At 25.1% G+C, this 16632-nt stretch overlaps 1 protein-coding gene across 1 annotated transcript; it reads left to right on the top strand.

Annotated features, from left to right (window-relative positions):
• Positions 1-377: 377 nt before the first annotated feature.
• LOC149373795 (uncharacterized) lies at positions 378-2820 on the top strand. Its single transcript, XM_089595721.1, has 2 exons — positions 378-1229; positions 2764-2820. The coding sequence occupies exons 1-2, from the start codon at positions 378-380 to the stop codon at positions 2818-2820; spliced, it is 909 nt and encodes a 302-aa protein (XP_089451847.1).
• The last annotated feature ends 13812 nt before the right edge of the window (positions 2821-16632 follow it).

Here is a 16632-nt window from a genome sequence, read left to right as displayed (position 1 = left end):
ATTGTAATGCAAAACACTTTAAAGATGAAAAAATTTCAAATAAAGGATTATCTTTTAGCGATTGTTGCAGTCACGGTTCTGTCACTTTAAGCCCGTTACCAGATTTTCCTCAAGATTTATTAAAACTATTTAAAGGGGAAAGTGATAAGTCCACTCTTTTTTTTGAGCGTATTCGTTACTACAATAATTCTTTATCTTTTGCTTCTTTCAACGCTAATTTAGTGAATTTCCAATCTCGACGTCCTGGACCATATTGTTTTAAAATTCAAGGCCAAATATATTATCAAATTAATACTTCTTTGCATCCTCCTAATACTGACTCCCCAACTAACGGACAACTTTTTATTATTGACCAAGAAGAAGCTGTGCGTTATAGGATGATTGAGAATCCTGTTTTAGATTACGAACTTATATCTATGTTAGATTCTATTATTCGTAATAATAATATCTTTGCTAAATCCTATGAAATGATGAAGCAAGAAATAGATGCTCAACTTCTGTTGAATAGCGATATGCAACAGCCTGAGTTGCACTTGTTATTTTCATTGAAACCAGGTCAAGACATACGAAGATACAATTCTCAAAGAGTTAATGAAGTTGCAGCTATCTTTAGTACAACAGCTGATGGAGAAATTCCAGAATCTTATATTACTGTGCGGAACAAGAACACAAAACAATTAGAGTTGGTAAGTTCTATGGATCCAAATGTCGAACCATGGATATATCCTTTATTTTATCCATATGGTACACAAGGTTGGCACAGAAATATGATTCGAAACAATGATCATCGACGTATAACTCGAATGGCTTACACCAGATATCGAATGGCTATTAGATCTAACGAATTCAATCCTTTTATAATGGGCCGTAGATTGTATCAGCAATGGGTAGTTGACCATTATGTTAAAATAGAAAAAGATAGAATTCAATATTGCAAAGATCACCAAAAACAACTAAAGGCTGATACGTACAAAGGTTTACATGATTATATACAAACGTCTGCTCGTGATTTATCGGCTAACGTGGGTAAAACGGTAATTCTTCCTTCCTCATTTAATGGATCTCCTCGCCATATGCAACAATGTTACCAAGATGCCATGGCAATCGTTAATAGAAAAGGTAAACCAGATATTTTTCTCACAATGACATGTAATCCAAACTGGCGTGAAATTAAAGAAAATCTCTTACCAGGACAACAAGTTTCTGATAGACCAGATATCGTTGGACGAGTATTTCATTTAAAAAAAGATCGTTTACTTGATCTTATTATTAAAAAAAATTATTTCGGAAAAGTTGCGGGTTTCGTGTATGTTGTTGAATTCCAAAAGCGAGGCTTGCCTCACATGCATTTATTAATTACATTAGAACGTGGTTACAAAATTACTACATCCGACATAGTTGATAAATTTATATCTGCTGAAATCCCTGATCAAACTTCTAATCCTACATTACATGAAATAGTTATGAAAAACATGATACATGGTCCATGTGGGGATTGGTGTACTGTGAGTGATAAGTGCTCCAAAAAGTTTCCTAAGCAATTTCAAAATGAAACTACGTTAGATGAAAATGGGTATCCTAATTACCGTAGAAGAAACACTGGTATAACCTATGAACGGCCAGGAAATCATTTAGTAGATAATAAATGGGTTGTTCCTTATTGTCCAGAACTATTAGAAATTTTTAACTGTCATATGAATGTTGAAGTTGTTTCTAGCATTTTAGCAGTTAAATATTTATATAAGTATATTTATAAAGGTCATGATGCTGCTACTGTAATTATAAGAGAAACAGACGAAAGTAATACTATTAATCACGACGAAATTCATAATTTCATTGAAACTCGTTACGTTGGTCCAGTAGAAGCGTGTTATCGTATATTGAGTAAAACATTGCAAGATAAAAGTCATGCTATTATTAGATTGCCAATACATTTACCAAATGAACAATGCGTTATAATTCCAGATGCTGCTGAGGACGCAGTTGTTATTGATAACTTGAATACTTCAAGTAGTATGTTACTTGATTATTTCAAATTGAACGAAAGTTGTGAGGAAGCGAGACAATATTTTTATACAGAAATCCCAAGTTATTTTACGCATAAGAAAACAAAAGTTAATAATATTACTATAACTTCTTGGAATATTCGAAAAAAACAATTTAACTGTATAGGTCGCATGTTTTCTGTCAGCCCAACTCAAACAGAATTATTTCATTTAAGACTGCTATTACTTCATGTGAAAGCTGCAAAAAGTTACACCGATCTTAAAACAGTAAATAATATCTTACAACCATCTTTTTCGGCAACTTGCTTAGCACTCGGACTTATAGAAGATGATGAAGAATGGATTAAAGCAATGGAAGAAGCAACGCTTTGGATGATGCCTCAAAGACTTCGTCTTTTATTTGTTCGTATACTTATACACTGTCAACCGATTCACCCTGAAGAATTGTGGGAGGCATATAAACATGCAATGTCTGAAGATTTTTTGCGAACAAACGAACGTGAAGCAAGTTATCAAATGGCTTACTCTGAAATAAACAAGTTATTACAGAATGAAGGTCGAAGCTTAGTTGATTTTCCTACAATGGAACAATCTGTAATAAACACATATCATAACTGTCCCATATTATCACAACACTCATTTGAGGAAAATGAACGTCAATATAACCAGTTGAATGCAGAACAAAAAGAAATAGTGGATATCGTACTTAAAGCCGCCCAGGATGAAAATTACAATGGTTGTACTTGTTTTTATTTAGATGGACAAGGAGGATCTGGAAAAACTTTTGTATACACTACCATTTACAATAGACTAATTCTAAAAAACATTAAAATTTGTTCGATGGCCTTCACCGGAATCGCCGCAATTTTACTACCAAATGGAAAAACTGTTCATAAAACTTTTGGCTTACCAGTTCCTATATTTCAGGATTCTTCGTCACATATTAAGGCACAATCAAAAGAGGGTAAATTATTGAAAGATACCAAAGTTTTTATCTGGGATGAAGCACCAATGGCACCGAGATATGCTTTAGAAGTAGTAGATCGGACCTTAAAACATATTATGAATAGCAATTTGCCTTTTGGGGGAAAAATTATGCTTTTAGGTCGAGACTTTAGACAACTTCTCCCTATTAAAAATCATGGAACTCGAAGTGAAATATTAAATTTATCTATTAAGTATAGTTCATTATGGCATCATTTTTCGAAATTTCAATTAAAAACAAATGTGAGGGTCTTACCGCAAGAGCTTGAATTCGCTCAGTTTTTATTAGCTGTAGGAAATGGTACCTTAAATGACTTGAATGATAATATTCAACTCCCTAATCGTTGTATACTACCAGTAGAAAGGTGTATTGTTCAAGAAGTGTTTGGAAAACTTATAGAAGAAAAAAATTTCGAAGAAATGAGTAAGTGTGCTATTTTATCTGCTAGAAATGTTGATGTCGATGACATTAATGATCAAGTTACTAATTTATTAGAAAAATCTACTGAAAATATTTATACTGGGATTGATAGTATTGAAAACTGCAATAATGGTGAGCTTACTGATCTTCTCTTACCAGAATACCTCAATACTTTAAATCCACCATCACTGCCTCCTTATACATTACGTTTAAGGAAAAATTGCATTATTATTTTGATTAGAAATATAAGTATCAATGAAGGCTTATGTAATGGCACAAGACTGCTGGTTATTGATTTTTCTAATCATTTATTAAAATGTAAGGTTTTGACAGGAGACAAATGTAACAATATTGTATTTTTAAATCGTATTACCCTTTACTGTGAGAATGAATATCCATTTACTTTTAAAAGAAGGCAATTCCCAGTAAAATTAGCCTTCGCAATGACTATAAACAAATCTCAAGGACAAACGTTTAAAAGAATAGGGATCGATCTCAGAAGAGATGTCTTCAATCATGGACAATTATATGTAGCTATGTCTCGGGTAAGATCATGGGACTCTCTAACAATTTATCTTGGATTCCAAAGACAAAACATGTATGTAAAAAATTACGTTTACAAAGAATTATATCTGTAATATTTAATAATGGTGAAATTATTGAATGTATACCAATAATATATTATTTAATCTTCTAATATTAGAAAACATTCAGCTTAAGGAGGTTCCGGCAAAAAATATAAAATGTTACATAACGCTGTAATTGTTGAAAAAAGGTACAGATTGTTTAATTCATGCAAAACGCGCGTCTTGACATACATGTGCTTTTTTCATGTATTTTCTAACTGAAGCGACATCCCAAAGATAATGAATTTGCATGGAACGATTGAATCTCTATAACATTCTTCTGTGTTATTTTCTAATAATAATAGGTTCATAAATAGAACGCATCGTTGCTTAATAATTTATACTAAATATTTATTTCGGCGCGCGTAGCGCGCTAATGAAATCTAGTATACATAAAACAATAAATCAAGAAAACGAAGCCAAGAAGCAGCTTTAAGAGAGTACGCGATACAATAAAAAAATGAAAGCTTTTTTACTTGGTACAGGCCTTTTCCTAAAAATACATTAGAAAGGCTTGGATCTATACTTAAAACTAGGAAGGGGCTTAAAAAAAACGTTCAAAATAAAACTGCCTAATCAAGCTTTCATAACTAAAGATATTATCAAAATAATTTTACATCAAGAAAGGTTCACATTAAAATAAATCAGCTACTGTTAATCTATATGATAGAGAAGGTTTAATTACCTATTGGGTTGCATACAGAAAACAAGGTGATGGCGTAACATTTATTGACAATTTTGGAGATCTACACTTACTGCTAGATTTGATGTTATAGCTCGGTGTTAGTATTGTTAAGTATAATCACACCAGATATTAAGAATTTAATATTGGCAACTGTGATTATCTCTGTCTAAGATTTTTAAGTAATAGCCTGAACTGTAAGCCTTTATAAACAAGTGATGTAAAATAATTTATCATTTATTGATGAACCGTTACCAGAGACGCATTTACTTTTTCAAATTTATCTAGTACACCATACTTTCTTCAAGCACATAATTTTTTCCTGATTGAGCTCTCACCGAAAAAGTTACGTTCATTATTGTGTGGAATCACTCACACTTAATTCTATATCTAATATTAACGAGAGTAATAATAAATTTGACGTGGGTAAAGAGGTAGTAACTTTACCAACGGGTGGCTGTTAAATTCAAGATATAAAAAATTTTCTCGTTGACGTATTAACACCTGAAGACATTTTAATAAATGTAAAGCCAAACAATCATACACTTTACAGCGTAATTTTGTAAACGGTTATAGACTCACAAGTTACCCATTCAATTACAAACACACGACTGAGCCTATCACACCTCTCTCTTATCTCATGTAGTGAGGTATATGAACGTGAGCGGTAAGCCTACGGATACTTTTTGCATTTTTATAACTTAATCAATTTACATTACGGCATTTTGTAGCTTGTAATGATGAAGTAGAGGGAGGGGAAATGCTTAGTCACCTAAAGTATGACCACGGCCTTTGGCTCCATCATTTAATTTTCAACGGTAAACGCTTCAACAACTAACCGATAAGATGGATGTGAAACTAAGTAAATCAAACTTTATTGCAACTCATCGAAAAAATGACTATCATAATTGTCAAATTTCACTTTTAGAAAAATCAAATGAAAAAGAATGAAAATTACGTTTTTCAAATTTGTTCACACGACCCGAAAAAATAGATATAAATAATAGAAAAATAATGGCCCTTTTCAGTGCTAATGCATAACTCATTAAAAGAAGTAGTTTTCACACGAAAATGTTTAAGTTACATAAATGTATCTAATTACTATCTGGTATCACACTTTTAACCGTTATGGCAAATAGTTTATAATCAACGTTTGCGCAAAGATTATAATAGATAAATTTGTTTTATTGTTTAGTAAAACGTATTCCAAGACATTGCACATTCGCACGTCCTTTAACCCTAAAAATCGAAATTGTCTCAACGGTAGTTATACGAGTAACTGTAGTTTCTAAACTTTCAGGAAAATTTAATTAGAAGGCAATCTAAGTTTTGAGTTCGAGCAGTGCAGCGACGGTGGCGGCATGGCAGTGACAAATGGAGCTGGATTGGCGGCCAATCTAACGAAGCAAGCTGACTGGTCAAGCAAGCCACCTTTGCGAGAGCCTTTTAAAAGCGCTCGCAGTCTCGCGAGCAATAAGTAGAGGCCCCAGGGCATTTTGACAGGGTTTAGTTTGACAGGATTTTCACTTAATGGCAATACCTGTGGATGTGCACACTTAGTGGACCTACTGGTTGCAGTAAGACCGTGTTTGTCAGACGGTTTGAGCAACACGTTGACCGTACAAGTGATACTTGATTCGAGGGGGTCGTTTTTTTGTTACGTTGAATGGCAGTCTGGTTTTCGACGTTGTAAAGTAATATTAATTTACATAAGAAATTACCACAAAATAGCGATTAGGCAGGCAAAGATAGACCAAAACTGGTCATTATTGATGATTTAATGCTCGAATCATGCGGAAGTAGTGGTATCGTCGACTCATTTACCATAGGTAGCCATTTCAATAGTTTGAGCGTAATCGTTACCTCGCAAAATATATAAAATCAATGTAAGAGCTAGCATGGTATACCACTAAACTTACAATACAATGGCATTTTTTAGAAATTGACGAGATCGCGCACAAATACAACATCTTTCAAAACGAATCTTTCCGGAAAATCATCGATTCTTGTGAAAGCCTACTGGGAAAATACTTCGCGACCATTTAGTTACCATTTCTTGAATCTCAAGCAAAATAAACTGAAAAATTGCTGATTTCGCTCTTGCATTTTCCCAGATGACAAATAACTGTATATGTGTGCTGCTGAAAATCGAAAGAGAGAAAGTGATAATGCAAACCAAGTACTAATTCTGTCGTCGTAATGGCATCAAAGTCACGTTTCCCATTTAGTTGAAAACACGTTGCCATTTGAAAAGCTCTTTATTATCTCGATACCAAATAACAGAGTGCTCTGTTGCGCAAAGCCGGTACGACGCTAATCAAGTATATTTGCTCGTGCACGTTAACCATTCTCAAAGGAAACGTTCTGCTCAATGCATTGCACGAAAAAATGATGATAAAAATTGTAATAAAATTAATAATAAAAATAACTATGATTGTAAAAATAGTGATAATAATAATTAATGATAAAAGAGATAGTAATAAAAGTAATGATAATAAGAACGATAATAGAAATAACGATGATGATAATAACTATCGTAATAATAATCATGAAAAGAATGATAAAAATAACAAGTACAATACTGCTAATAATGTAATTGATAATGTCGATAATAATTTCAATAAGGATATTGATTATAAGGATAATAAAAATAAAAATGATAATAATAGTAATAATGATAATTAGGATATAAATGATGATAAATATAACAATGATGATTATTATGATGACAATAATAATAATAATGATAATAATCATAATAATTATGGTAATAGTGATAGTAAGGATAATGATCATTGTGATAATAATAATAATAATGATGATGATAATGATACAGGTCATAATGATAATAATAATAATAAGAATAATCATGATAATGGTGGAAAATGTTATTGTCCTTGATGATATGAATCATGATGATGATGACGTTGAGAATAATGATGATGATGATGATGATGCTGATGATAATAATGACGATGATAATAATAATAATAATAAAAATAATAACAGTCATAAGAATGTTGATAATAATAATAAGAATAATTATGATAATAATGATCATGATGATGATAATGATGATAATGATGATACAAATTTTGATGAGAATGATAATAATGATAATGGTGATGATGTAAGTAATAATAATAATGATAGTAAAAATGATTAAAAAATGATAGCTATTATATTAATTATAATAATTAAAATAATCCTGATGATCATACTAATAATAATAATAATCATAATATAGATCAAAACAATAATGGTAATAAGAACAACTAAAATAACAATGATAACAAAAATGATGATATCGATGATGATAATTTATTTAATAATTATAATAATAATAATAATAATGGTTATTTTATGATGAGAATACTAATGACAAAGATAAAAATATTAAAAATAATGTTGATAATGTTAAGGATAATAATGATGATAATGATAATAATAATGATTCAGGTTAGTCATAAAGTTAATGATAATATTGGTACTGATTGTTATAATATGAATGATAATAAAAGTAATACTAATGATAAAAGTAATTATAACAATATTAATGTTTATGATAATAATGATGTAAATGATAGTAATGATGAAGATAATGATGATGACAATCAAAATATTGATGAGATAGATAAGAATAATGACAGTTATAAAAACAATATCATAAATATTTACTATAACAATTTCAGTTAAAATGATAATAATAGAAATTATAATTATACTAAAGATGATAATAATGATAATAACGATTATAATATTGATGGTCGTGCAGATAATAAGGATGATAATGTTAATAATGACAAGCATGATAATGTTGATGATAAAAATGACAACAATTGTCGATGACGATGATAATAATAATAAGTATGGTGTTTATAATGATAATAATAAAGATGTTATTTATGATTGAAAAAATGATATTGATGGTAATGATAATAATGATAATGAGTAAAATAATAATAATAATAAAAATGACAGTACTATCAGTAATGGTAATAGTAAAAATAATGTTAAAAATAAATATTATAATCATATTACTGATACTATTAAAATAATAATAAAAATGTCAATAATGTTTATTATGATTATAATGGTGCTGATAATAATAAAAATTTTGATAATATTGACAAAAATGATAATAATTATAATAATAGGGATAGTAATAATATAAATAGTAATGATGATAATGACTATAATTATAGTAATAATGGCAATAAAAATGATTTAACCATGATAATGATGATGATTATAATACCGAATAATAATGATGGTAATACTAATGAGTATTATAATGACAATAATAATAATGACAACGATAAGAGTGATGACAATAAATTATGAAAATGTACATAAAAATGACAATGATGATAATAATAATTATGGTGATAATAATAATCATCATGGTGTTGACGATGATAATAAAAATAATAATAATAACGATAATAATAGTAATAATGATAATGATAATCATGATAATGATAATAAACATAATGTTGATCATAATATGAACCACAATGTTAATAATAATGATAATAATATTTCTCTTGATTATAATGCTATTAATAGTGATAATGATGATGATCGATATAAAGACGATAATGAAAATAATATTAATGATGACAGTTATAATGATAATAAAAATAATAGTGACAATAATAATAGAAATAATAACTTTAATGATGTTGATAATAATAATTATAATAATGATAATAATAATAATGTTAAATATTATAAGGATTAATTTGATAAAAGTAATAATAAGTATGAGGATCATAATAATAATAATAATAATAATAATAATAATAATAATAATAATAATAATAATGATAATTATGACGGTAACAATAGTGATAATAGTAATGACTATCATAATGATTATCATATTAATAACGATTAACAAAATGATAATGATAATGACATTTATAATAATGATGATGATAAAAGTGATAACGATAATAAGCATGATGACTATGATAATGATGATAATAATGATACTGATAATACTCATAATGGTAATAATAATAATAATGACGATAATAATAAAAAAAATAATAATAATAACGATAATATTTGAGATACAAATAAAAACAATTTTTATGATTATGACAATAAAAATAATAATAATGTTGAAAAAGAAAAAAATTATAATAATACTAATGATATTAATGATGATGATGATGATAATAATGTTAATTTCACAGATTTTAATAATAATTATGATTATGATGATAATGATCATAATAATAATGCTAAGAATAATTATGACGATAATGATAATAATAATAATAATTATAGTAATTATGAACATAATGTGTTATGATAATAATTGTTATAATAAGGAGAATACTGATGATGCTTATGATCCTAATTATAATACTGATGACAATGATAAAGATGAAGATAATGATGATGATGTTAATAATAATAATAATAATGTTAATTATAATCATAATGATAAGGATGAATATGGTGACGTTAATAATAACTATGCCGATGACGATAGAAAAAATGATAATAAAAATGACGATAATAATGGTGATGATGAAAATAACAATTATAATAATATAATCATCATGATTTTGTTAATAATAATAATAAAAATCATAATCATGGTTATGACGATGATAAAAACGTTGATAATAATGACAATTTTAATGATTATGATAATATTATTAATAATGACAATAAGAAAGATAATATTAATGATAATAATAAATAATTATTATGATAATAATAATCATATTGATGTTAATAATGATAAAAATGATGATAATTAAAGGAATAATATAAATTAGGATAATGACGATGATCAAAATGAGAATAATAATAATAATAATGATAATCGTGGTTTTGACGATATTGGGAATGATGATAATGATGAAATTTTAATAATGAGTATTATTATACTGATAACAATAGAGATTATTATAATAATGATAATAACGATGATAATAATAATGATGAAGATGTCGATCGTAATAATGACAATCATAATGATAATTATAATAATAATAATGATAGTAATAATAATGATAATGGTTATTAGGAGAACAAAAATGACAATAATAATAATAAGAATACTATCGATTATAAAAATAAACATAATAATGATCATAAAAAAATGATGACAATAATAATAAAAGCGATAAGATTAATGAAAATGACAATAATAATGATGATGAGGATAATAATAACGATAATAATATAAATAATAATAATAATGACGATAATATAAATACTGATAATTATAATCAACAGAATTAAGTTAATAATGATGATTAAAGAACACCAATAATCATGATAATAATCATGCTTATAATAATGGTGATAATCATGTTGAAAACGATACTAAAAATAATAATAATAATAATGATGACAGTGATGATGATTATGATAATGACAAATTGCAAACGATAATAATAGTGATAATTCAAACAATAATGTCAATGATAGTTGTAATAATAATATTTGAGATATTGATAATAATAATTATACTAATGATAATAATAATAATGGTGATAATTATTATAAGTGTCGATGACGGTGACAATTGAGATAATAGTGTTGTTTATAATGATATTGATAAAAATAATAATGATGCTTATGATGATGTTGATAATGATGATGACAATGATAATGATGATGATAATAATGATGATAATTTTAATGATAAGAATGATAATATTGTTGATGTTGATGATGACATTAGTTAGAATAATGATAATGGTTATAAAAATAAGGATAATGATAATAATAAAAAAAACGAATATGATGATCATACTTATGTCATCATTGATGATTATAATGACGATGATAATAATAATCATAATAAAAATAATAACAGTCATAAGGATGTTGATAATAATAATAAGAATAATGATAATAATAATGATGATGATAATGATAATGATGATGATGATACAAATTTTGATGAGAATGATAATAATGATAATGGTAATGATGTAAGTAATAATAATAATAATAGTAAAAATTATTAAAAAATGATAGCTATTATAATAATTTTAATAATTTAAATAATTCTGATGATCATATTAATAATAATAATAATCATAATATGAATAAGAACGATAATGGTTATAAGAACAACTAAAATAACAATTATAACAAAAATGATGATATCGATGATGATAATTTATTGATTAATTATAATAATAATGATAATAATGGTTATTTTATGATGAGAATACTAATGAAAAAGATAAACATGTTAAAAAAGATGTTGATAATGTTAAGGATAATAATGATGATAATGATAATAATAAAGATTCAGGTTGATCATAAAGTGAATGATAATATTAGTACTGATTGTTATGATTTAAATGATAATAATAGTAATACTAATGTTAAAAGTAATTATGACAATATTAATGTTTATGATATAAATGATGTAAAAAGTAATGATGACGACAATGATGATGACAATTAAAATATTGATGAGATAGATTAAAATGATGACAGTTATAAAAACAACATTATAAATAACTATATTTACTATAATAATTTCAGTTAAAATGAAAATAATAGAAATTATAATTATACTAAAGATGATGATAATGATAATAACGATTATAATAATGATGGTCGTGCAGATAATGAGGATGATAATGTTAATGATGACAAGCATGATAATGTTGATGATATTAATGACAACAATTGTCGATGACGATGATAATAATAATAAGTATTGTGTTTATAATGATAATTATAAAGATGTTATTCATGATTGAAAAAATGATATTGATGGTAATGATAATAATGATAATGAGTAAAATAATAATAATAATAAAAATGACAGTACTATCAGTAATGGTAATAGTAAAAATAATGTTAAAAATAAATATTATAATCATATTACTGATACTATTAAAATAATAATAAAAATGTCAATAATGTTTATTATGATTATAATGGTGCTGATAATAATAAAAATTTTGATAATATTGACAAAATATTATAATAATAATTATAATAATAGGGATGATAATAATATAAATAATAATGATGATAATGACTATAATTATAGTAATAATAGCAATAAAAATGATGTTAACAATAATAATGATGACGATCATAATATCGAATAATGATGATGGTTATACTTATGAGTATTGTAATGACAATAAATATAATAACAACGATAAGAGTGATGACAATAAATTATGAAAATGTACATAAAAGGGACAATGATGATAAATATAATTATGGTGATAATAATGATCATCATGGTGTTGACAATGATAAGAAAAATGATAATAATAACAATAATAATAGTGATAATGATAATGATAATCATGATAATGATAATAATCATAATGTTAATTATAATATGGACCACAATGTTAATAATAATGATAATAATATTTCTCTCGATTAAAATGCTATTAATGGTGATAATAATAATGATAAATATAAAAACGATAATGAAAATAATAATAATGATGACAGTTATAATGATGATGATAATAATAGTGACAATGATAATAAAAACAATAACTTTAATGATGTTGATAAAAATAATAATGATAATGATAATAATAATAATGTTAAAATATTATAAGGATTCATTTAAAGAAAGTAATAATAAGTATGAATATCATAATAATAATAATGATGATAATTATGACAGTAACAATAGTGATAATAGTAATGACTATCATAATGATTATCATATTTATAACGATAAACAAAATAATAATAATAATGACATTTATAATAATGATGATCATAATAGTGATAACGATAATAAGCATAATGACTATGATAATGATGATAATAATAATACTGATAATACATATAATGGTAATAATAATAATAATGACGATAATAATAAAAAAAAAAATGATATTAATAATAATATTTAAGATACAAATAAAAACAATTTTCATAATAATGACAATAAAAATGATAATAATGTTAAAAATGAAAAAAATAATAATAATACTATTGATATTAATGATGATGATGATAATAATAATGTTAATTTCACAGATTTAAATAATAATTATAATTATGATGATAATAATCATAGTAATAATGCTAAAGATAATTATGACGATAATGATAATGATAATAATAATTATAGTGATTATGATTATAATGTGTTATAATAATAATCGTAATAATAAGAAGGATACTGATGATGCTTATGATCCTAATTATAATACTGATGACGATGATGAAGATGAAGATAATGATGATGATGATGTTGATAATAATGATAATAATGTTAATAATAATCATAATGATAAGGATGAATATGGTGACGTTAATAATAACTATGCCGATGACGATAGAAAAAATGATAATAAAAATGACGATAATAATGGTGATGATAAATATAACAATTATAATAATATAACCATCATGATTTTGATAATAATAATAATAAGAATAATAATCATGGTTATGACGATAATAAAAACGTTGATAATAATGACAATTTTAATGATTATGATAATATTATTAAGAATGACAATAAGGAAGATAATGTTAATGATAGTAATGAAAATAATTATTATAATAATAATAATTATATTGATGTTGATTATGATAAAAATGATGATAATTAAAGGAATAATATAAATTAGGATAGTGACGATGATGAAAATAATAATAATTATAAAAAAGATACTAACAATTATACCAATATTCACGATAATAATGGGGTTAAAAATAACGATGATTATAATGATAATAATGATAATAATAATGATAATCGTAGTTTGGACGATATTGGGAATAATGATAATGATGAAATTTTAATAATGAGTATTATTATGATAATAACAATAAAGATTATTATAATAATGATATTAACAATAATAATGATAATGATAATGATGTCGATCGTAATAATGACAATCATAATGATAATTATAATAGTAATAATGATAGTTATAATAATGATAATTGTTATAAGGAGAATAAAAATGACAATGATAATAATAATACAATCGATCATAAAAATAATAATAATAATGATCATAAAAATAATGATGACAATAATAATAAAAGCGATAAGATTAATGAAAATGACAATAATAATGATGATGAGGATAATAATAACGATAATAATATCCATAATAATAACAATGACGATAATATAAATACTGATAGTTATAATTAACAAAATTAGGTTAATAATGAAGATTAAAGAACACCAATAATAATGATAATAATCATGCATTTAATGTTGGTAATAATCATGTTGATAATGATAGTAAAAATAATAATAATGATGATGACAGTGATGATGATTATAATAATGACAAATTGCTAATGATAATAATAGTGATGATTTAAACAATGATGTCAATGATAGTTGTAATAATAATATTTCAGATATTGATAATAATAATTATATTAATGATAATAATAATAATAGTGATAATGATTATAAGTGTCGATGACGGTGACAATTAAGATAATAGTGTTGTTTATAATGATATTGATAAAAATAGTAATGATGCTTATGATGATGGTGATAATGATGATGATTATAATGATAAGAATGATAATAATGTTGATGTTAATGATGACATAAGTTAGAACGATGATAATGGTCAAAATAATGAGATAATGATAATAATAAGAAAAACGGATATGATAATAATAAAAACCATAATGATATAAGTAATGTTAATTATGATAATAATAATAATAATAATTAATTTGCTAATTTAAGTAACGATTATTATTTTAATAATTATAACAACGATAATGGTAATGATGTTGATAAGGATGATGATGATGACGATGCTGATAATTATTATTACTGAACAAAGATGAAGATAGTACGAACAATAAATTAAATATTGATGTCGATGGTATTTGTGATAGTAATAATAAAGATATTTATAGTAATAATAATACCAATGATAATAATGAAAGAGGTGATTCGAATAAAAAGTGTTGATGACGATGAAAATGGGGATGATAGTGTTGTTTGTAATAATGATGATAATGATGATGATGAAGATAATGATAATAATGCTTATAATGATAATGATGATAAAAATAATAATAAAGATGATGATGTTGCTGATAAGGATGAGAATGGTGATAATGCTGATAATAATGACGATAATTATAATGATAATATTCGTCATAATAATGAGCCTGATGGTAATAGAAATAATAATAAATATAAAGATAATAATGATGATGATGTTAATAATAAGTATGATGATAATGAGGATAATGATAACGATAATGATAATAATTATAATGGTTATGATGATAAGGATGATTATAGTAATAGTATTAATAGATATAAGTACAATAAATATGATTTTAATCAGAATAATCATAATAAGGACGATAATGATAATGATAATGATAATAATAATAATAATAATAATAATGATAATTATAGTAATCATAGCAATACCCATAGCAATATTAATAATGAAAATTAAGATAATGAAAATAATTATGATGATAATAATGATGATGATCATGATATTTACGATGATAATGTTAATAATAGTAACGATAGTTATGATAATGATGATGATGACAATAATGATATTTATGGTTATGATGATCTTAGAAATGATGACAATTATAATATTTTAACAAAAAGTATCATTATGATAATAACGACAATGAGCATTATAATAATGATAATAATGAGAATAATGATATTGATAATAATAACTATAATAAAAATGACGATCATTGATGATAACATTGATAATGATAATGATAGTGATAATTATAATAATGGTTATAAGGACAAAAAAATTTACAATGATAATAATAAGAATAATATTGATGATGATAATAATGATAATGATAATAAAAATCATGATGGGGATAATAATAATAAAGGTCATAAAGATATTAAAAAGAACATTAATGATAATGATGATGATAATAATGTTGATA

Source organism: Copidosoma floridanum, unplaced genomic scaffold (assembly GCF_036245765.1).
Source record: "Copidosoma floridanum isolate Cflo_tuat_1 unplaced genomic scaffold, Cflo_Japanese_pri ptg000027l, whole genome shotgun sequence".
In the NCBI taxonomy this organism is placed as follows: domain Eukaryota; kingdom Metazoa; phylum Arthropoda; class Insecta; order Hymenoptera; family Encyrtidae; genus Copidosoma; species Copidosoma floridanum.
This window is presented reverse-complemented; position numbering and strand designations above follow the sequence as displayed.